The sequence below is a fragment of the Hemicordylus capensis genome, chromosome 2 (assembly GCF_027244095.1).
Source record: "Hemicordylus capensis ecotype Gifberg chromosome 2, rHemCap1.1.pri, whole genome shotgun sequence".
Classification (NCBI taxonomy): domain Eukaryota; kingdom Metazoa; phylum Chordata; class Lepidosauria; order Squamata; family Cordylidae; genus Hemicordylus; species Hemicordylus capensis.
In genome coordinates this window covers 220,558,755-220,580,946 of record NC_069658.1, presented here as the reverse complement: position 1 = coordinate 220,580,946, position 22,192 = coordinate 220,558,755, and the positions used below count along the sequence as shown (strand labels likewise).

The window sequence follows — 22,192 nt, the reverse complement described above, 5'->3', positions numbered from 1 at the left end:
AAAACACCCCTGACTACTTTTGGGCTTGTGTGGATTGTTAACAAGTTTAAATAGAGCAGCCTATTTCAGAATAAATTTGTGCAAAGCTTCAGTCTTGGAAAGAACTGATGGTCTGAAGTTCATAAATAGAATCTGGTTTATTTTAGGGTTTAGGGGTACAAGAGAGAAAACATTGATTAATAAGCAACACAATATTTAACTAATCAAATTAACAAGACGAACAAATCAATAAGACCAGGTTGAAGCTCACGAAGAGGTGCTTTGGCTTGAGATCCGAATTAAGTCCACTCAAGGCAGACCAGAGAAATGGTCTTGGAGAGCAGCTTTGGGTTTTAAAGAGAGCAAGAAAGGGGAGCCAGAGGCTTTAGAGCAGTGTTTACTGACACCAAAGTCCATCCGGTGGGGTGTGTGGAACCTTGTAGCTCAACCGATGTTGAGGGATCTCTTTCCTCCAGGACAGGCAAGAGAGTAAAAGGCAGGTATGGGGACCCAGGTGCCAAACAAGGGCCAGGAGCCAGGAAAAATCCGAGTCTGGTCTCGGGAGCCAAGCATGCTGCACAGATCAGGCCTGGCACAAGAGCTGATCTGGAGGCAACAAGCAGGACGGGAAAGAGTCAGGCAAAGCAAGGTGGTGTCACTAATGCCCAAATGCACAAACTCGCAATGGGTGAATCCAGGAAAGAGATGCATTGCTTGATTGGGTCTTGGCTAGAAATAGATAGTGTCTTACCCTGAGGGGGAATGCTGACCACACCTTTTCTGCTGCAAAGGGTGACAATGGTGATAGGCAAAAGAATACATCTTTTTCCTAATCTGGGTGTGCTCTCTCAGCATGACAAGGTGAATTGGTTTGAGAAAACTGTGTGGGGCGGAATGAAATGGGCACATCAGAGCTTATCTTGTGTGTTTAGGAAGAACCTTGGGAGTGCCTTGGAATGTTTTAACAAGCTTGCTTCCCAAGCCAGCCATGAACACTCTTGGAGGAGGAGGAGGAGGAGAGACTGCTCCCTCCCATCTTACTCCTTCCTGCGGAGGTGATAAGCTTGAACGGATCCGATGTGCCAGCATATGGGGAGAGCATTTGGCTAGGTCTTGAGGAGGATAGCACTTAACTAACGTGTGTCTATTAGGGCTTCCTCACCTGAGTTGCAACCAGGGAGGTGAGCAGAGGGATTGTCCTCCCTCCCAAATTTGACCTATAGTCACCTTTCCCAGGCTACATGCCAAGTGACATACCCCATGACGTAGCTTGTGTCATTCGAATGGTGAGCCCATGATCACCATTCCGAGTTCTGAAAGGCAAAAATGGAAACTATGGGGCTGTAACTCCAAACCAGGTGCTCCTGGAAACCTCCAAACTGGCTACCTTGGTAATACAGTTCAATCTTTTGATACTTCCAGGTAGGGCTGGCAAAGCCTCCTGTCTGAAAACATGGAGAGCTGCTGCCTGTCAGTGAGAGGAACACTGAGCTTGATAAACCAAGGATCTGACTCAGTAGAAGGCCGCTTCCTCTACTCATAAGAACATAGGAACAGCCCTGCTGGATCAGGCCCCTGGAGGCCCATCTAGCCCAGCATCCTGTTTCGCACAGTGGCCCACCAGATGCTGCTGGAAGCCCACAGGCAGGAGTTGAGGGCATGCCCTCTCTCCTGCTGTTACTCCCCTGCAGTTGGTACTCAGAGGCATCCTGCCTCTGAGGCTGGAAGTGGCCTATAGCCCTCTGACTAGTAGCCATTGATAGACCTTTCCTCCATGAAGTTATCCAAACCCCTCTTAAAGCTATCCAGGTTGTTAGCTGTTACCACATCTTGTGGCAGAGAATTCCACAAGTTGATTATGTGTTGTGTGAAAAAGTACCTCCGCTTACTGGTCTTAAAGTTCTCTGGATCACTTAAGTGGGGTTGGGAAAGATCCAACTAGGGGAACTCTCAATCCTCACCTGTTGGGAATTGCTTCAGATTAGCCCCAGGCACAGTCTGCCTTAGATGCAGATGTTTGAGGTGCGAGTGGAGCACTGATGTAGCTCCATCAGTAAAGGAGTAATGTGGTCTCTCCAAGATGACCCAGAGACCAACCTGGCTGCTGCATTCTGACAAGTAGCTTGCCACCCATCTGCCTCATTTCTGTTTCACAGCTCGCAGCTCGCCACCCCTAAATGCACTCTGCCCCTTCTGTGCCCCCTCATTTTTAACTGGGGCCAGTACTGCTCCTGGCCCTCCCTGGAGATGCTGCCAAGGAGTGGCCCTAGAACTTCCTGCCATCTCAGCCCATGCTCTTCCACCAAGCTACGGCCCCATCCCCAAAGGGGAATCCCTTGCAGTGCTCACGCGTCATCTCCCATCCAAATGCAAACCAAGGCAGACCCTGCTTAGCAAAGGGGGCCATTCATGCCCGTTGCCACAAGGCCAGCTCTTGTCTCCCCCTGTGCGTTCTGTGTGCCCGAGCCTGCAGTAGCTCCGAGTCTGGTCCCAAACGTCTTACTAAGTGTCTCTTTCTTCCACGAACCTCCAGCACCTACTACCTCGGGGCTGTGGACCACCAAGCGAGATGGGGAAGTCAAGCTGAGGATAGAGGAGAGTGGCATTGGTGCCGAGAGCCCCATGACGGTTCACGAGCTCTTCGAAGAGTCTGTCAAGAAATATGGTGATTTTGCTGCACTGGCAACCAAGCAACAAGGCAACTGGACCAAGATAACTTACAAGGAATACTATGACCTGTGTCGGACAGCAGCCAAAGGCTTCATAAAGGTGTGTGTGTGTGACCCCTGCAGGGGAGGGGAGGGCCCTGGCTTGGTCATGGGGCACCCACTCCCAGGGGTTCTCATCCTTTGGTCCCCAGATGTTGGACTACAACTCCCATTATCCACAGCAGCTGTGGGTGATGGGTGTTGTAGTCCGACATCAGCCCGCCAAGCTGCGGAGGGACCAGCTGGGACTAGTTTGGAGGAAGGCGAAGGCTTGCTTACCTGTCATCTGTGTTCACAGCTGGGGCTGGAGCGTTTCCGTGGAGTCTGCATTCTGGGATTCAACTCGGTGGAGTGGTTCCTGGCTGACATCGGGGCAATTCTGGCTGGGTAAGCAGCTTCTCTGGCATTCTGGGGAAAGTTGAAGGAAGCACCAGTCAAGTAGAAAGAACTCCAATCAGGGACCCTGATGTCCTCCCTAAACTAATGTGTGTGCCCGAAGCTTGAAATCTCCAATAGCATATTCTGCAGGGATCCTTTCTTTAACGGCTTGCTGACTCCTTCCCTCGACTGACCACACTGCAAATGTTCATAAGTGTAGGAGGGGATTTGCTGCTGCCTCTGCCTCCCTCACCATCCCCATGTGCAGAGCTGGGGGCATTGGGCCTTTCATCTCTACACAATGGCTATTCCCCTGTTGGCAGAGAGGCTGGCTTCAACTGGAGCTGGACTCGAACTAAAAAGCCCTCCTTGTAGAAGGCATGTGAGAATTAAAACGACCTACCCTATGAGGAGGGAGGGACCCTTCTGTTTCTCTGCCTGAGTTACTGTTCTAAGAGCAGGTAATACTGTTGCCTCTCTGTGTGATGGGCAGGAGAACTCAACTGTACTCCAGGCACAGAGATTAGGACATAAGAGCCCTGCTGGATCAGGCCCAGGGCCCATCTAGTCCAACTTCCTGTTTCCCACAATGACTCACCAGAGATGCCTCTGGGAAGCCCACAGGCAAGAGGGGAGGGCCTGACCGCTCTCCTGCTGTTGCTCCCCTGCAACTGGTATGCAGAGGCATCTTGCCTCTGGGCCTGGAGGTGACCTATAGCCACCAGACTAGCGATAGACCTGTTCTCCAGGAATTTGTCTAAGGCCCTCTTAAAGCCATCCAAGCTGGTGACCATCACCACATCCCATGGCAGAGAATTCCCCAGATTGATTATGTGCTGGGTGGGAAAGTACTCTTGTCAGTCCTAAACATCCTGGCAATGTGTTTCATGGGATTACAGCAGTGTTGAAGATTCCCAGTGGCCGTTCGGGCAGGATTCAATATTTATATACTACTTATATTACCATTTATATACCATATATACTACTTGGAATATTTATATACCATTCTTCAACCAAAGTTCACAAAGCGGTTTACAAAGAAAAATACACAAATAAAATGGTCCCCTGTCCCCAAAGGACTCGCAATCTAAAAAACATAAGGCACATACCAGCAATGGCCACTGGAGGGATGCTGTGCTGGGGCTGGATAGGGCCAGTTGCTCTCCCCCTGCTAAATATAAGAGAATTACCACTTTGAAAGGTGTCTCTTTGCTCAAATGTGGCAACTGTAATCGGACCTCCCCAGGTGATCTTAATAGTCGGCAGGTTTCATGACAAAGGAGGCTTTCTCCCAAGTACCCTGGACTCAAGCCATTAAAGCCTTTATCAGTAAAAAACAGCACTTTGTATTTTGCTCGGAAACATATCGGCAGCCAGTGCAGTTATTTTAAAATTGGTGTGTTATGGTCCCTTCGGGTTGCCCCAGGACCCATCTGGCTGCCGCATTCTGTACCAGATGAGAACTTCTGCTCAGGATAACGTCACTGCTGCTTCTTCCTTGCAGAGGTTTTGCTGTTGGGATCTACACCACCAACTCTCCAGATGCCTGCCACTACATTGCAGACAACTGTGGGGCCAACATCATAGTGGTAGAGAACAACAAGCAGCTCCAGAAAATCCTGGAGGTGAGAAACTTCTATGGGTATAAGGCAGGCTGTGATGACTGGTAGGGCCTCACTGATACCATCTTGGGGCAGTCTCTTGTTCTCCTTCTCCTAAGAGCAGGGCAGATTTGGGGGTAGAGAAGTGTCTTGGTGGACCACAAGCTGAATACGAGCCAGCAGTGTGGCACAGCTGCCAAAAGGGCCAATCCAATCTTAGGCTGCATTAACAGAGGCATGGTGTCCAGATCATGAGAAGTAATTGTTCCACTCTGTTCTGTGCTGGTCAGGATTCCTCAGCTGGAATACTGGGTCCAATTCTGGGCCCTGCATTTTAAGAAAGACACTGATAAACTGGAATGGGTTCACTGGCAGGCAGCCAAGATGGTGAAGTGTCTGGAAACCAGATCCTTTGAGGAGCTGTGGATGTTTAGCTCCCAGCAGAGAAGATCAAGGGGAGATGTGATCGCCATCTTCAAACAGCTGAATTCCTGCCCAATAGGAGGAACCGGCTTTTTTCTTTGCTCCTGAGGGCAGGATGGGGTCCAAAGGGCTGAAAGGACAAGAGATTGGACTTGGGGCAGATATTGGGAGAAAATTCCTGACAGTAAGAGCTGCTGACCACTCAGACAGTCTTGACTCATGCAGTGGTGAGCTCTCCTTTGCTAGGGGTTTCTTAACAGGCTGGATGGCCATCTCTCCAGCATGCTTTAACAGATCCCTGCCCTGAATACGGGGTTGGGCTAGATGATCCCCAAGGTCTCTGTAATGTCACTTGCCTCTTTCCCCATAATCTACTTCTATTGTAAGCTCTGTGGGAGCAGGGACCTCTCTTTTGCCTGTATAACTAAGGCACCACGTACACATGTGACTTTAAAAAAAAAATCTACATTTATATTCTGCTCTTCCTCCAAGGAGCCCAGAGCAATGTATATGGTTCTGTTTATCCTTACAACAACCCTGTGAGGTTGGGCTGAGTTAAGTGATCAGCCCAGAGTCACCCAATGAGTTTCGTGGTTGAGCAGAGATCTGAATCTGGGTCTCTCCGGTCCTAGTTGACCCTCTGACTACTACACCATGCTTTCCCAGAATGGCAAATGCTTTGAAAAGGGCACTTCTTCTGGGATGCACTCATGTCACTTCTGGTTCCAACCAAACAAGTGTGGCAGGTTTTTCCCCAAATTTAACACTCTGTGGGATGTGTGTGCGCACACTCTGTGGGACATGAAAAACCTCTAAAACCACTTCTGGTTTTCATTAAAATGCTAATCACACCAGACTATCTTGGCACATAGACCTGAGGATACTTCTGCAGGCAAAGAGAATTTTCCGATCACCCATAAGGACTAGAAACTTAAGATTTCAGGAAGCTACAGCTTTGTGCAACACCTAAAAGGAAGTAAATAGGTGGTAGTTCAGCTGAAAATGTTGATGGCAAACCCTCCCAAAGTTGGGGAATTATTAGGAAAGGAATTGAATGTAAAACTGTCAGTACTATGCCTCTCTTCAAACTGATGCAGCCACAGATATCGAATTTTGCACTTCTGGTTGCTGTTATCTCAAGAGATTTTTAGAGCTGGAAAAGTAAAAGGCAGCCAAAGTGACCTGTGATCAGCCTCTCCCCTGCCTCCCCACCCCAAAACATTATCTGTTTCAGGTGAAGAACAAACTTCCTGCTGTAAAAGCCATCATCCAGTATGCTGAAGAAATCAAAGAGGAAATGCCAAATCTCTACAGTGTGAGTAACATTTTCCCTTCCTCTTCTCCCCTGGTCCCTCAGCTATTGCCTCTGCATTTCCTGAATGAGCAAAATCATTCTTCTAAACAAGCTTGTTCCCCTACCCCCACCCCATTCCCTGATCCCTTCTGCCACCACCCATGAGGGCTAGAAATCTGAGATCTTCAGGGAGCTGCAGTTTGCTTCTTACTTTGTATGTGATGCTTTTATCCCACACTTATCCCCCAAGGCGCTCAGAGTAGTATACATGTGTACCCCAACATAAAATGTAGGCACCTTTTTTAAAGTGGTGGTCCCCTTGTATTTAGCAGGAGGAGAGCAATTGGTCCTATCCAGCCCCAGCACAGCATCCCTCCAGTGGTGGCTGCTGGTATCCTTTTTTATATTTTCTTTTATTACTACTTCTACAAATACACACACACACACCACTCTTCAACCAAAACTCTCAAAGCAGTTTACATAGAAAAATAAATACATAAATAAGATGGTTGCCTGTCCCAAAGGGCTCACAATCTCTAAAAAGAAACATAAGGCAGATACCAGCAACAGCCACTGGAGGATGCTGTGCTGGGGGTGGATAGGTTCAGTTGCTCTCGCCCTGCTCAATATGCTATCCCACACTCTATAAATATACTCCTCTGAGCTCCTTGGGGTGGAATGTGGGATAACAGCATCTGCATATTAGACTGAGCCTTTTGGGGATGGGGAACTACATTTAGCTTTCTGTAAATTGTTTTGAGCACTCTTGTTCAAAAGCGATATATAAAGATTCATAGTAATAGTATCTTCTACCTTCCTGCTCAGTGAAGAGTGGCCCAGGATCCCCTCATCCAGTCCTGGTCTGTCATGAATTACTAAGCTACACCCCCCAGTGAGCTCAGAGGCACTTGATGTCCAGTGGAGCTCCCATTGACTCTGTTCTGTGGGGCCCCTTTTCACGCAGTGGAATGACTTCATGGCCCTCGGCAGCAGCATCCCCGATGAACAACTAGACAAGATCATCGGCGCCCAGAAGCCAAACCAGTGCTGCACTCTGATCTACACCTCGGGCACAACCGGGCAGCCCAAGGGAGTCATGCTGAGTCACGACAACGTAAGTAGTGCCTCATTCCAAGGCCTGGGGGCCCTCCTCGGCAGGGAGCACTGCCCAGGAACTTGCCACTGGCTCTGCAAGGCAGGTGGAACTGGGCTCGTGATGGACACTCCAGCAGGCTACAGAGGCAGGAATGCAGCCGTGGTCTGAACTTCTCGTTTCCAAACCGACTTCAAGGATTCAGCTCAGGAGGCAGGGAGGATCCTGCTGGGTTCTAGGGGTGGGGTGAGGAAAGAAGCACAAAGCCTTATCCCCTTGTAGTGGGAGATAAGCTTCCATTCAGAGTAAGTGTCTGGTCTCTGCCAGTTATTGATTTTATTTTTACATTTATATCCCGCTCTTCCTCCAAGGAGCCCAGAGCGGTGTACTACATACTTAGGTTTCTCCTCACAACAACCCTGTGAAGTAGGTTAGGCTGAGAGAGGAGTGACTGGCCCAGAGTCACCCAGCAAGTCTCATGGCTGAATGGGGATTTGAACTCAGGTCTCCCCAGTCCTAGTCCAGCACTCTAGCCACCACACCACGCTGGCAGTTATCCCCTGTAATGCAACCTTTAGAGTGCTTGGATACATCCAGGGCACACAGGATACAGGAAGTTGCCTTCGGCTGAGTCAGACATTGGTCCTTCAAGCTCACTGTTGTCTCCCCAGACCGGCAGTGGCTTCTCCAAGGTTACAGGCCGTCTCTCTGAGCCCTATCTGGAGATGCCAGGGAGGGAGCTTGGAACCTTCTGCATGCTGATGCTCTCCTCAGAGCAGCCCCAACCCCTAACTTAGTGCTCACAGTCTCCCATTCAAATGCAAAGCAGGGTAACCCTGCTTGCTACCACAAGGCCAGCTCTCCTCACATGGTTGGTTCACTGGAGGTAGTAATGAGTTCTGCAAGGTTTGGTGGGGCCCCCCTGCGGAGGGAACCTGGCAGGTTCTTCCGCATGTGGAGGAGGTTCCTGAACATAGCTTAAAGACCAGTGGCTTCTAAAGCTTTTTTCGGTGGTGGAGGAATAAGCAGCCCAGAAAACACACAGCTCACTTGGGTGGGTCAGGAGAAAACCAAGCAAAGCAGGTCTATATCAACATAAAACGGTTTGAGAATGTTGACCAACATGACCACCTGTTGACAGGTGCAGAGGAGAGCGACCAAGATGGAGCAAGTTCTGGGGACTGAGTTCTATGAGGAACAGTTAGAGCTGGGCATGTGGGGCCTGGAGAAAACACCAACGGGGATGATAAGGGTCCTCAAACATCTCAAAGCTTTTCTTCTAGGAGTGGGTGTTTTCCTCTCTTGCTCCTGAGGACTAGTGGCTGCAAAGACAAGGAAGCCGATCCAGGCTAACTAGCCATTAAGAGGAATTTCCGAAACTTAAAAGCTCTTGGACAGAGGAACCACCTGCCACCTGCAGTGGTGGGCTCTCCTTTAGAAGCTTTCGGTGGCTGGACAGCCACCTGTCAGGGCTGCCGTAGCCGATTCCGACCCTGAGCAGACTGGCAAGGTCACTTCCAACTCTGGCTTATGACGCTGGCAGTCTTGATGCTGCATTTGGCACCCACTGAACCTTCCAGGCAGTCTTCAAGGGCAGACCCACGCAGAGAGTTGCAGTAATCTAGCCTTGAATGAGTCCAATCTCTGTCATGGAACCGAAGGCATCATCTTCCTGGGACCCTTGCCGCCATCTCCTTGTAGCAAGCTTCAGTTTACGTTCCTCACAGGAACCTGCAATCTTGCATGCCATAGACCACTGCAGTGAATCTATAGATTGCAGTCCTTTGTTAGGCAAGTCTAGTGTCCGGCCTCTCTCCTGCAGCCTGTTAACAGAACATGGGTGATCTCTCTTCCTGCGTAGCAGCACCCACAAAGTGTGTCTGTTTGCATTCCAGATCACCTGGACAGCCAAGGCAGCAGGGCACTACGTGGGTCTATCCGAGCCTCCTGAGCGCCAGGAGCTGGTGGTCAGCTACCTTCCACTCAGCCACATTGCAGCCCAGATGATTGACATCTGGTTACCCCTCTCATTTGGAGCCCAGACATCCTTTGCTCAGCCAGACGCTCTGAAGGTAAGGTGCTTGCCTATCTTCATGACGGGGGTGTGCAGGGAGGGAATAGCAGCACAGCCCAAGAAACAGCAACTCCCTTCTCTGCCTTCCAGGGAACTCTGGTGGAAACGCTAAAGGAAGTGAGGCCCACGGCGTTCATGGGAGTCCCTCGCGTCTGGGAGAAGATGCAAGAGAAGATGATGTCTGTCGGGGCCAAGTCCTCAGCACTGAAGAAGAAAATCGCATTGTGGGCCAAGATGGTTGGGTTGGAGACCAACCTTAAGCGGATGAAAGGGTAAGCAAAATTGGTGAGGAATACAGAAGCCTGTACTCGGACACTAGGAATAATCTTGGGGTCCCAAAACACTGAAACAGAGTGATCTAGTGCCTATCAGTTAGTTTCAGTGCTTGCAGAGAGCTGCTGCTGTTTTGTATATTACTTTTTTTTTCAACCCAAAAAGGGTCTCAAAGTGGCTTGCATAGGAAAATAATATGGCTCCCTGTCCCTGGAAGCTCACAATCTAAAAAACAAACAAGGGTACAGCCGCTGAATGGATACCGTGCTGTGGTTAAATAGGGCCAATTGCCCTGCCCCTGTTTACAACAAAGAGAATGGCCATTTTGAAAGGTGCCTCTCTGCTTCCAAAATAGATGCCAGCCTCTGCAAAGTGGCAGTGTCTTCACACTTGGAAACTCCCGAGATATGCAAGTGTAGAAATTTCTCTGCATCAAGGCATTAAAAAAAATAAAAATCAGTCCAGGACCTGCTTGAAGAATAATGCCACAGAGTAGAAAATGATAGTTCCCTTGCTTTGAGGCAACTTCTTGATTCTACATGCCGAAGACAGGAACTTGGGTCTTTGCTGCTGCCTCTTTCTTGGGGGGCGGGGGACCACTAAACAGGCAGAGGGCAGGGCACAGCAGAGAGGGAGGTCAAGGGAGGTGGTGAGTGCACTGCAAGATGGCATTCTGGGCAGCAATGGGGGTGTTGTGGGGGGGAGCCCAGGAAGCTGCAGCAGCTCCGAGCCATCAGTCTAGATCAGGGGTTCCCAATCAGGGTTCCTCCAGACATTGCTGAACTACAACTCCCAGCATCCTCAGCCACAATAAATTCTGGCTGAGGATGCTAGGAGTTGTAGTTCAGCAACATCAGGAAGAACCCTGGTTGGGAACCACTGATTGAGACAGACAGTGGCATCACTAGTAACGTCCCCGAGAGCCACGACCAGTTTCTTAGTCTCTCCCAACCTTGAAGTGGAGATCTAATTTGGATTGAATCAGATGTTCTGCATACGAAATGTCGCACTCATTGAGCAAAGGCCCTTCTGCGTCCAGCTAGGTTGCTTTCTGCAGAGGCAAGTGAAGTAGCCAGGGACATCTTTCCCCCTGCTGGGCCCCCCAAAACCTGCCACTTGAGGCAGCCCGCCTCCCTGGGCCTCACGGAAGGGCCATCTCTGCCTGCCTCCCAACCAGTCTCCCGTCTCTGCAGGTCTACAGAGAACCCCATCAACTACCGCCTGGCCAAGTCGCTGGTCTACAAGAAAGTTCGGAAGGCCCTAGGCTTGGACCGCTGCACCAAATGCTACACAGGGGCTGCCCCCATCACCAAGGAGACCTTGGAGTACTTCCTGAGCCTCGACATAACTGTTTACGAGCTCTACGGCATGAGCGAGAGCACAGGGCCCCACACGGTCTCGCTCTCCGGGACGTACAGAATTACGAGGTAGGGGGAGGGGAGGGGAGGTGGGCGAGCCGCGACTGTCTTGACACTTGGTGTGTGTGTGTGTGTGTGTGTGTGTGTGTGTGTGTGTGTGTGTGTGTGTGTAAAAAGCTCTACATCGGGACTGCTGGTTCTGAAACAAGCTTCTGGCCTTCCGGGCTAGGCAACGGAGAGCTTGGGACTCCAAATACAGTCGAAACATTGGCTCTTGACTCAAGATGCTATTAAGAACAGGGTGGGGCACCTTCTTAATTGGACAGCAGGCTCGCTTAAAAAAATTATTAGATGGATGGCAATTGCTCTCTGAAGGTGTTCCCTCTTCTCCCTCATAGGAGAGAATGCCTCTTCTGAGATAGAAGCACCATGCAGATAGAGTGCAATACTAAAGTTCTGAAAATGCATGCACATCTAACACATCAATACAGTACTTGTAGGAGTTGTCTGATCTTAAGATTACTCAGCCAAGAGTAAACTTATTTAGCCTTTATTTCCAGACCTGGAGAAGGGCATGATGGGAGTATCCTGCCCCTCCCCATATTAATACTTATGCAGATAGGTGACAATTGGAAGATTCAGCTCTTCAGAGCTGGTTGTACAAGAGATGAGCAGTTTTTTGTGTTTGCAAAATTTTGCAACCTGGATGCATTTTGGAAAAAAAAAACCCACAACCAGCCAGCATCCAGGTTCTATTTCCTATCACAACACTGAGGTTGCCTGGGTACAGAATTCTGGATGCTCTTGGCAGTGCTGAGACTCCTTCATGAAAAGGTGCTGGTGTTCGAGTCAATCTCACAGTCATCCTCCAATCCAGAAGTCCTCTTCCCAGATGTTTGCTTCAGCTTGTCCTCGTGCAAGTGATTTGAAGGCACCCCAGACATGCTCAGAGGCTGTTTTCTGTAAACTTTGGTTCTCCTGGAGTAAGGACTGGCACCTGGAACCCTCATGGAGCCAGCTCTGACTCGAGCCTCGAGTCAGCTCTGACTCGAACAGGATGCAGCCAAGTTCTCCAACATGGTTCTTGCTTCCTTTTGGGTCCCCATCAGCAGACCTGGATGCTCATGGCTTGCTTGCTTCCTCCCTTCCTTTCTCTCCCAGTTGTGGGAAAGAGATCACAGGCTGCAAGACCATGGTTCTCAAGCCAGACAGTGACAACATCGGTGAAATCTGCTTTGGAGGGCGGCACATCTTTATGGGTTATCTGAACATGGAAGACAAAACGAAAGAGGCGATTGATGACGAGGGCTGGCTCCACTCGGGTGACCTCGGGAAGCACGACGCAGACGGCTTTCTCTATATCACGGGGAGGATCAAAGGTAACCCGCCACCAGGAAGAGAGCTGGTCTTGTAGTAGCGAGCATGAATGGTCCTTGTTGCTAAGCAGGGTCTGCCTTGGTTTGCATTTGGACGGGAGATGCCTTTTGGGGATGGGGCCATAGCTCAGTGGCAGAGCATCTGCTTGTATGCAGAAGGTCTCAGGGTCAGTCCCTGGCAGCATCTCCCAATAGGGCTGGGAGATGCCTGCCTGGACTGCCAGTCGGCATAGTCAATACTGAGCTAGCTGGACCAACGGCCTGACTGGGTATAAGGCAGCTTCCTGTGTCTGATGTTCACTCTCCTGTCCTCACGGAGAAGTGAAAAATCCTAACTCCAGTGCAGTCCCTAAGGCAGAGTTGACATGCCCTCTACAGCTCTCCAAATGTTGGGTTGCAACTCCATCATCCCCAGAAGCTTTTGGCCGTTGTGGCTGCGGGTGAAGCGAATTGCCGCCGTCCAGAACCATCTGGGGTCCCAAGGTTGGGAACCCCTGCTTGGTGCTAGCCCATGATGGAGGTAGGGCTCTTTCTCCTGGCCCCCAGAGCTGATGTGCAGCAGCCTTCGATACTGCAAAGAGCTGGATCTAGACATTGATTGATTGAATGGATTTATATACCGCCTAATTATTATTATTATTATTATTATTATTATTATTATTAAAACTTTTATACCGCCCTTCCAAAAGGCTCAGGGCGGTTTACATTAAAACACCTTAAAATCAGTTAATTAAAATAAAAATTATAAAACATAACAATAATTAACAATTAAAAACATCATAAAACTACAATTAAACAATCAAACAATTTAAAAACAAATTTTTAAAAAGCTGAGAAAGCCTGGCTGAAGAGATGTGTTTTCAGGTGTTTTCTGAAAATTGCAAGAGATGGGGAGGATCGTATCTCAGCAGGGAGTGCATTCCACAATCTCGGGGCAGCAGCTGAAAAGGCCCGTCTCTGTGTAGCCACCAAACGAGTTGGTGGAAACTGGAGACGGACCTCCTCAAGTGACCTCAGTGGCCGGTGGGGCTCATAGCGAAGAAGACGCTCTCTTAGATACCCGGGGCCTAAGCCGTTTAGGGCTTTATAAGTAATAACTAGCACTTTGTATTTTGCCCGGAAACCTACTGGCAGCCAGTGTAACTCCATCAACAAAGGAGTAATGTGGTCTCTCCGAGATGACCCAGAGACCAACCTGGCTGCCGCATTCTGGACCAACTGAAGTTTCCGGACTACGTACAAAGGAAGCCCCACGTAGAGCGCATTACAGAAGTCCAGTCTGGAGGTTACCAACAAATGTACCACTGTTTTGAGGTCACTGATCTCGAGAAACGGGCGCAGCTGGCGTATCAGCCAAAGCTGATAGAAGGCACTCCTGGCCACCGCCTCAGCCTGAGAAACCAAGGAGAGACGTTGATCCAGAAGTACTCCCAGACTGCGAACCTGTTCCTTTTGGGGAAGTGTGACCCCGTCTAGAACAGGCAGATCAAAATCGTCTCTAGAGTTCTGACCCCGCACAATAAGTACCTCCGTCTTATCTGGATTCAGCTTCAGTTTATTCTCCCTCATCCAGCCCATTACTGCTTCCAGGCAGGCATTTAGGGAGGATATGCCAACTCCTGAAGAAGTTGACATGGAGAAGTAGATCTGGGTGTCATCAGCATACTGGTAACACCCAGCTCCAAATCCCCTGATGATCTCTCCCAGCGGTTTCATGTAGATAAAATCTCAAGGCGGTGCACAAAACCAAAAATGTAATACAAAATATATTCTCCTGCCTGAGACTAACTTGACAATAAGAATGATCTTCATTGTCCTTTGCTGCTAGCTGTAGTGTTCCATGGGGTCTGGTTTCCAAAGGGGTCATCTTGGGGGTCAGCAAGAGTTCTTCCACAGGCTCCTCCAAATTCGGGGGGGAGGCGTGGTGAGATCACAACGGGCACTTACCATGCACTCTTCTCCCACTCCCCAGAGCTTATCATCACTGCAGGCGGAGAGAACATCCCACCGGTTCCTATTGAAGATGCTATTAAAGAGGCTGTTCCCATCCTTAGCAACGTCATGTTGGTGGGTGACAAGGCCAAATATCTCAGTATGCTCATGACTCTGAAGGTAAGGGGTGGCTTCTTCCTCTCTGCTCCAAAAGCATGTTTTCTGAGCTACTGAACAAGATGAACACTATCGCAAGGACTCTGTAATCTGGGTAGCAACCTTCTAGAAGTTGTGGGCCAAGGGAGGCTAGCAAAATTCATTTCTCCAGGAAAATGAGCCCTTTGAGTGTCTCTCTAGTCGGGGTGGGGAATAAGAATAGCAAAAATGGTAGGGGGAACATTGAAACTTTTATTTTTCATTAGCTTTATTAGCTCTCAACAAAAAGACCTTTTATTGCACAAAAAGAAAAACAGCTGGTAAACAAAGACGTTTGGGTGTAACACGCCATCCTCAGTTAAACAAACAAATGAGCACAGATGAAAACCACCTCTGTTCCCCAGCTGTTAAACTCCTTCGATGTGATAACACTCTCTGTTCCGTGACTGGCAGAGAGATAATGAGTTGGAGGGCTGGGTGGGGGAAGAAGGGGAATCGCCTGAAAATTGCCTAGTTGCACCTCTGGGCCAGATCTGGCAGGTCTGTTTGTACTGAGCAGGAAGTTGGACTAGGAGGTCCCTTCCATCTCAGATTCTACAACTTCTGGATCAATGCCAACAGAAAGAGAACATGTTTCAGGATGATTGTAAATGTATATTTTTAGAGGCAAATACATTTGAAAATCTTACAAGAAATCTCTGAAAAATGTTTTTCTTACTTGAAGCAGAGTTAAACCAGTTTGCTTCAAGTAAGAAAGGAATTCCCCCCCCCCCGGATTCCTTATAAGATTTTGTAGCACAGATGGGGCCATAACTGCATAGCAGAGAGCCCCTGCTCTGCATGAGCAAGGGTATGACTTGGTAAAAGGCAGCTTCCTATATTTCTCTTCTCCACCCCTCCCCTGTCCACTCCATGGGCAGCAGCAACATCCCAAGGGGTGAGATTTACAAGCACACAGATGCCTTGGATTGTGAGCCCTTTGGGGCCAGGGATCCATCTTATTTATTTATTATTTCTCTGTGTAAACCACCCTGAGCCATTTTTGGAAGGGTGGTATAGAAATTGAATGAATAAATGAAATAATAAACAGCCCACCCTACTTCTATTCCAGTGCAAAGTTGACTTTGAAACGGGGATTCCCGATGACGAACTCACTCCGGAAGTGGTCGCCTTTTGCCGTAAACTGGGTAGCCCAGCCACGAAGGTCTCGGATATCGTAGGAGGCAAAGACCCAGCTGTGTATACAGCCATCCAGAAGGGGGTCACGTTGGTCAACGACCAAGCCACCTCAAATGCACAGAAGGTTCAGAAGTGGGTCCTTCTTGAGAAGGACTTCTCCATCGCTGGCGGGGAACTAGGTGAGATGCTTAAGGAGGCACCTGTTTCTGTGTGACTAAGACTGCCTGGGGGCAGGGGCAGTCATTCCAAAGGACAACAGACACAAAGAAGGGAGAGTTGGAGGGGGGCAGAATTGCTCAGCTTTCACTCCTGCTTGTGGGCTTCCCAGGGGAATCTGATGGGCCACTGTAGGAAATGGGATGCTGGACTAGATAGACACTGGTCCTCATCAACCAGAGCTATTCCATGTTGACTCAACTTCTTAAAAATACTCTACTCCTCTTGGTGGAAGGTATGCATTTGTGTAAGCAACATGCTGCTGAACTCTCTCTCAAGCCAAAGAACTGGCTGGATAAAGCTTTAGGGACAAGGAACCATCTTATTCCCCTCTCTATGTCAACTGCTTCGAGAACTTGGTTGAGAAGTGATACAGAGATTCTTAAGTTTCCCATAGCTGAGGGTGGTGTTCAGAGTCCTGCAGAGAAGTTCGGCAACTTCGAATAAAACCAGGAAAAAGGTAGAACAAAAAATCTAAAGGTTACCCAAACATGTCCATTTTATGCTGCTCACAAATGCAAGCTCTCTGGGTGCCAGTGCTGAATTGGCTAGACACAGGTTTTCATAGAACCTGACATTTTAACACAGTCCAAGTTCTGACATGTCCAGGTTCTAAGAAATGAAACCTAAAAGAATATAGTTCTGACAGTTGTCTCCTCTAGCAAACAGGACTCACTTGAGCTATATAACCAGGCACTCCTTGGGAAACAAATGCCACACAGAAGAAAGAGGGCTCCATTTGGGGGAACCCCATTCACTTTCTGCCATGAATACACAGAAATACGCTGCAGACTAGCACTTGGTAGGGTTGCAATGAAGGCCTTGGAAAGACTATTTAGATGCCATGAAATGTCTACACCTATAAAGATTAGAATCATTCAGACAATGTTATTTCCTGGGACACTCTATGGATGCGAAAGCTGGACTTTGAAGAAGCAAGATAGAAAAAGCATTGATGCTTTTGAACTTTGGTGCTGGAGAAGACTTTTGAGGATACCATGGACAGCCAGGAAAACAAACAAACAAATGGATCATAGAACAAATCAATCCAGAATTTTCACTTAAAGCACAAATGACTAGGCTCAAATTATCATACTTCAGACACATTATGCAAAAACCCAGCTCCCTTGAGTAGTCCATAAATGCCCGGAAATGTTGAAGGAAAGAGAAGAGGATGACCAGCAGCAAGGTGGATGGACTCGTTATGACAGCAATGAATATACCACTGAGAGAGCTTAAAGGCCAAATTGTCTCCATCCTGGAGAGAATCTATCTATATGGTTGCTAAGAGTCGACACCGACTTGACAGCACTTAATCAATCAATTGCCTTTTTAGTTCCTTGTTTGTAAATAAAACCACTGTGGTGCAGGGCATATGGGTAAAAAACAGGCATTGCAAGGTCACAAAATGGCACTTATGAGCAAGGCATATTAGGTATAGTCCTACAGTCAACCACCTTTACATATCTAGTATTTTGCATTATCAGACATGGGTGAGCCCTTCTTAGTTCCCTGTTCCAGAAGGGCTTACAACCTACCTTAAATACCTTTCGGTTTAAACTGTTCTGAGAACTTCTGTTGAAAAATGGTGTATAAACATTCATAGCAGCAGAAGGTGGATTCACAGCTGGTTGATCAATTGGGCCCAGCAAATGGCCCCACATCCTTCTGGAGGGAGGTACTGAGTAGGGCATCTCAGGGCTCTTTCGTGGGCCCTGGGCTGCTCAACACTTTTTTTTTAATAGAGCGGACTTGGAGGGAGTAGAGGGAATGCTTCTCAGATCTGCAGATGACACGTTGCTGGGGGAATAGCTAATACTTTGGACTGCCTCAAATACTGGGTCAAAACCACTATGCTAACGTCCAGCAGACCCAAATGTCAAGTCCTGCATTTGGGCAAGAAAAATCAAATGCACAAATATAGGATTGGGAGCCCTGGCTTGGCAGCAGGACATGTGAAAAGGGCCTGGGTGCTGGCCTGGAGAGACGTGGTCTGCTCCCTGGGGACCTTGGCTTAACGCAGAGCTTCTCAACCTTGGCTTCCCAGATGTCAGACTGCAACCCCATCACTCCCTCTCACAATGGCAGAGGGTGGTGGGAGTTGTGTTCCACCTGGGGCCCAAGGATGAGAACCCCTAGGTAAGCGGAGTTAATAGCTGGATGTGTCTACAGCTGAAGGGCAACATATACTGACCCCACCACCACCCCTGCCTCTTAAGGGAGAGGTGTAATCCTCCAAATCCCTTGAGCAGTTGGGGACCTCCCCATCCTGGTCCACTTGGCAACACTCCCAAAACCACATGTTATCCAGCAGGCCTGGCTCATCCACTAGGCAGACCTAAGTGGATGCCTAAGGGCACCAGTTCTTGGGGGCACTGCATCTCCCTGGGTGGAGGTTGTGCTCCCTCCTCCCCTGTCCCCACCTTGCTCAGCTCTGTTGTTGCTGTGGCTGCTCAGGTGTGAGCCTCCATCCTGGTTTCTCAACTGCCTGGACCCAAAACTGCATTTCAGTGGATGGGGGGTGGGGGTGGTGATGGTTGGCTTAGGCTGCAGTCAGGCCTAGCTGGTCGTGGTGGGGGATCTCTTAGCTGCCTCTTGGGAAGACAACACGTTTGGACCCCAAGGATTGTAGAACCTGCACTGTAGAGGGGAGGGCGGGCAAGCTTCAGGCTCCTCCACTTTCTCCACCTCGCCCACTGCATTCCAAACCAGCACAGGCTAGCCACTTGCTGGCCATTCAACCCAGCAAATGAGCAGTCTGTATGGCTTGAATTAAAACCGGGGCCCTCCACTTCTCAGCTGCCGGGGTGTGTGTGTGTGTGCTGAAGTCAAATGACCCCCAGGGTGCCAAAGACCCCAGGGCCAGCCCTTCCATCTGGTGCAACACTTAATGGAGTCCCTGTGTGTGTGTTTTCTTGCAGGCCCCACAATGAAACTGAAAAGGCCCGTGGTGGTCAAGATGTACAAACAGCAAATAGACCAGCTTTATGCAGAACCAACAAGCACCACATAGCCCTCCAAATGGACACACTTCTCCAGCCTGCCTCTCAGACCCATCTTTGCTTTCCTCTGCTGTCCTCTGTAAATGTGACCCTGTGTTGCATGGACTCTCTCCTCCTGAAAAGAGAGAAACACCATCTTTTCTTGATAAACAAGGTTTCAATAAAGGCACCTCCCTGAACTCCCTTCACACTCCCTGAACTTGGCCTTTTTTCCAACCCACCCCCGAGTGTCTGGTTCCAAAACTTAAATGGCACTAACTGCAGTTTCTGGGTTCATTCTGATAACCCATCGGGGGCACCTGGATGTGTTTCTAAAATGGCACGACAGCTCTGCAGTTCTAGGTGGCTGGCTGAAGATGGCACAAGATGGCACCAAGAATCTCTTCCACCAAAGTCGGGGTCTTTCCTAGCCCATCTGAAATGAATGTACAGAGAACCCAATTCTCTTCCCAGAATTAAGGGTCTTCTGCGATGCTTTTACTCTCTCTGTGTGTGTGTGTGTGTGTGTGTGTGTGTGTGTGTGTGTAACTTGTCAGGGTGTACAGACTATACAGAATTTCTCTCGGGGCAGGGCACCTTTCCCATCCACCCCACCCCCCCAGCAATCCAATGAGATGATTACCATGAAGGTAATTCCCTGGGCTGGGACAACTCGTGAATGAGCATCACTTGCCCTGTGCAATATTGTGTAGCTTTTTATTCAGAGGAGCAGACTGGCCTTCCTGGAACTTTGAAGTCGTCATAAATGGGTGGTTATTGTCCACTCCATGCATATGTGGTAGAGTATTTGGCATAAACTTGTGCACTAGCTGAAATCCTCACTTTAGCCTGGGCATCTGGCTACAGAACTCTTGATTTTTTAGATAGACTTGTGTATGTGTGTCGGTACTACAGTTCTTACGGTGGGGGGCGGGGGATTGAGAAGACCGCATACTCTTCTGGGACCATTTGAGCAAGTTCACTGGTGGAAAATTGGAGGCTGTTCCTGGCAGCCCTTTCTGACACTCAGTCTAAAAAGCTGCATGTATGCTGGTGTAGTAAACAACTCAGGAACATAGATGGGGGTGCGGGTGAGAATAGGTGAGTGTTGTGTACTTCTAAGGAAGCTAGTTATTTCTGTGTCTGCAAGGGCTCGGCCTGCGTTTGTGCTGTGAGACTTATCTGCGCCCTGCACTGGTGTCCTTATTTGTATGGATCAAATGATTATCAGCCTAGAGGATCCTAGAATGTATACTGTGGAGTTCAGAAATTGCATAGATAGCTTAATTCTATCATGTTGAGGTGGATTGCGTCATACAGGGGGGAGGAGGGAAACCACAATCTCCCCAGAAAAGAGGGAATCTGGAATGTACTAGCTATGAATGCAATAATTGTGGATGGGGAAATTTGTCCAAACTGTCTCAAATATGGGGTTAAATGCTTAATGCAGCTGAAAAATAGTGTGAAGAATGTTGCCAGTTATGTTTAACCAAAAAAAAGAGCTCTGGAAATCATGTCTGTGGGACAATGTTAATATCCCCTATCTCATTTGGAATGAGTGTGTAATAAATTATCTGAATGGCTCACTGGGTCGGTATCCTTCATCCCATTCGAAACGCTGACTCATGAGTCAACCGGCAAAGTTTTGGGCTTGAACTTGACATCGTGTTTTTATTTGTATGTACGGTTGCATTTATATCCTACTCTTCCTCCAAGGAGCCCAGAATGATATACATGGTGGCTTATCTCCATAACAACCTGTAAGGTAAGTTGGGCTTAATAGATAAGTGACTACCCAGAGACCCCCATTCAGCCATCAACCTCACTGGGTATTTTAACTGGGTCTCCTTCATCACTACACTATGCTGGAATATACTAAAATATATGAAGCTTTTACTTAGTGTACACTGTGTTCAATGGGATTTAGGAGACAATGGGAACAGGAGTGCTTTCTATCAGATTTAGCCATTTCTAAAAATCTTCTGACGACCTAGGCAGCTACCTCTACAGAGTCAGGCCTTTGGTCCATATAGCTCAATATTGTCTACACAGACTGGCAGTAGCTCCCTAAGGTATCCGGGGGTGGGGAGGAGTCTTTCCCAGCCCTGCCCGGAGGAGATGCCTAGGACTGAACCTCGGACCAGCATGCAAAGCAGATGCTCTACCCCCGCCACTCAAGTTATAGCCTCATCACCAACAGTGGTACACTTGCTGATAATAGCTAAGCTTGACTACTGCAAAGTGCTCTCTCTAGAGGTCTGCCTTTGTAGGTAGTACAGAAACAAGTTAGTACAACATTTGGCAGCCAGCTTGCTTTCTAGGATAACTTGGACTGGCCATATTACATTTTTCAGCACTGGCTGCTGCTAGAGGCCAGCCTTTTGCTCTGAAACCTATCTTCTAAAGCCCTGCATAGCTTGGGCATGGGTTACCAAAGTAGACAATGTCTTCTGTGATTCCCCACTGCTCCTTAAGCTCACTTGGGGAGATCCACCTATAGTTGCTGCAGGCTTGTTGGCAGTCAACTCACAACAGAGGAAGCTGCTATCTGCAGAGTCAGGCCCTTGTTCTGTCTGGCTCTGTATTGTCTACACTGAGACTGGCAGCAGCTCTTGGGCGTTTCAGGCGGGGGTCTTCCACAGCCCTGCCTGGAGAGGCTTCCAAGAATTGAACCTGGGACCTTCTCGGCTGGTGTAGGAGGTCACCCAACGTGGGATTACATCCCTCCACATGCTCCAGAAGGCAGGAAGTAGAAAAAACTGAAGAACTCAACCCAGTGCATATGGGCGTATACCCACAGTTCTACTTCCTGCCTTCGCTCCAGGAGGTTCTTCTACTCAGCTCGCTTCGTGATCTTCCCTGTTCTCTCCTTTTCTCTCGTATTTCCTGCTCTTTATCTACCTTTCTTACACTTTTGACTGTTTCTACTATTGTTATAGACCTTTAAAAAAATAATTCCTTTTTACTACTCATCCTCGCTTCCTTCTCTGTTGTTACTGCCCTTTCAATCTCTCTTCACCTCTGGTCGGTCCTCTGTTCGATGGCCGCAAGGAAGGTGGTTGGAATTTTGGCGTTGAGGGAGCAAGCAGCCCGCCAATGGTCTTTCCCGCCTAAGGCTCGAGCGGGTGAAAAGAACGCCACCAAAATGTCAGCCGCTAGGGGGAGTCTTGC

At 48.7% G+C, this 22,192-nt stretch overlaps 1 protein-coding gene across 2 annotated transcripts in view; it reads left to right on the top strand.

Annotated features, from left to right (window-relative positions):
• ACSBG2 (acyl-CoA synthetase bubblegum family member 2) overlaps positions 1-20,604 on the top strand; it is a 47,280-nt gene extending 26,676 nt beyond the window's left edge. For both annotated transcript variants that reach the window (XM_053300833.1, XM_053300834.1), the window contains 12 exons: positions 2,513-2,748; positions 2,986-3,074; positions 4,570-4,690; positions 6,324-6,404; positions 7,348-7,497; positions 9,372-9,548; positions 9,641-9,822; positions 11,017-11,250; positions 12,343-12,560; positions 14,530-14,669; positions 15,757-16,003; positions 18,962-20,604. In XM_053300833.1, coding sequence (XP_053156808.1) covers positions 2,513-2,748; positions 2,986-3,074; positions 4,570-4,690; positions 6,324-6,404; positions 7,348-7,497; positions 9,372-9,548; positions 9,641-9,822; positions 11,017-11,250; positions 12,343-12,560; positions 14,530-14,669; positions 15,757-16,003; positions 18,962-19,053 — 1,967 coding nt within the window. In that variant the 3' untranslated portion in view covers positions 19,054-20,604. The remainder of the gene's footprint in view (positions 1-2,512; positions 2,749-2,985; positions 3,075-4,569; positions 4,691-6,323; positions 6,405-7,347; positions 7,498-9,371; positions 9,549-9,640; positions 9,823-11,016; positions 11,251-12,342; positions 12,561-14,529; positions 14,670-15,756; positions 16,004-18,961) is intronic.
• Positions 20,605-22,192: the final 1,588 nt, after the last annotated feature.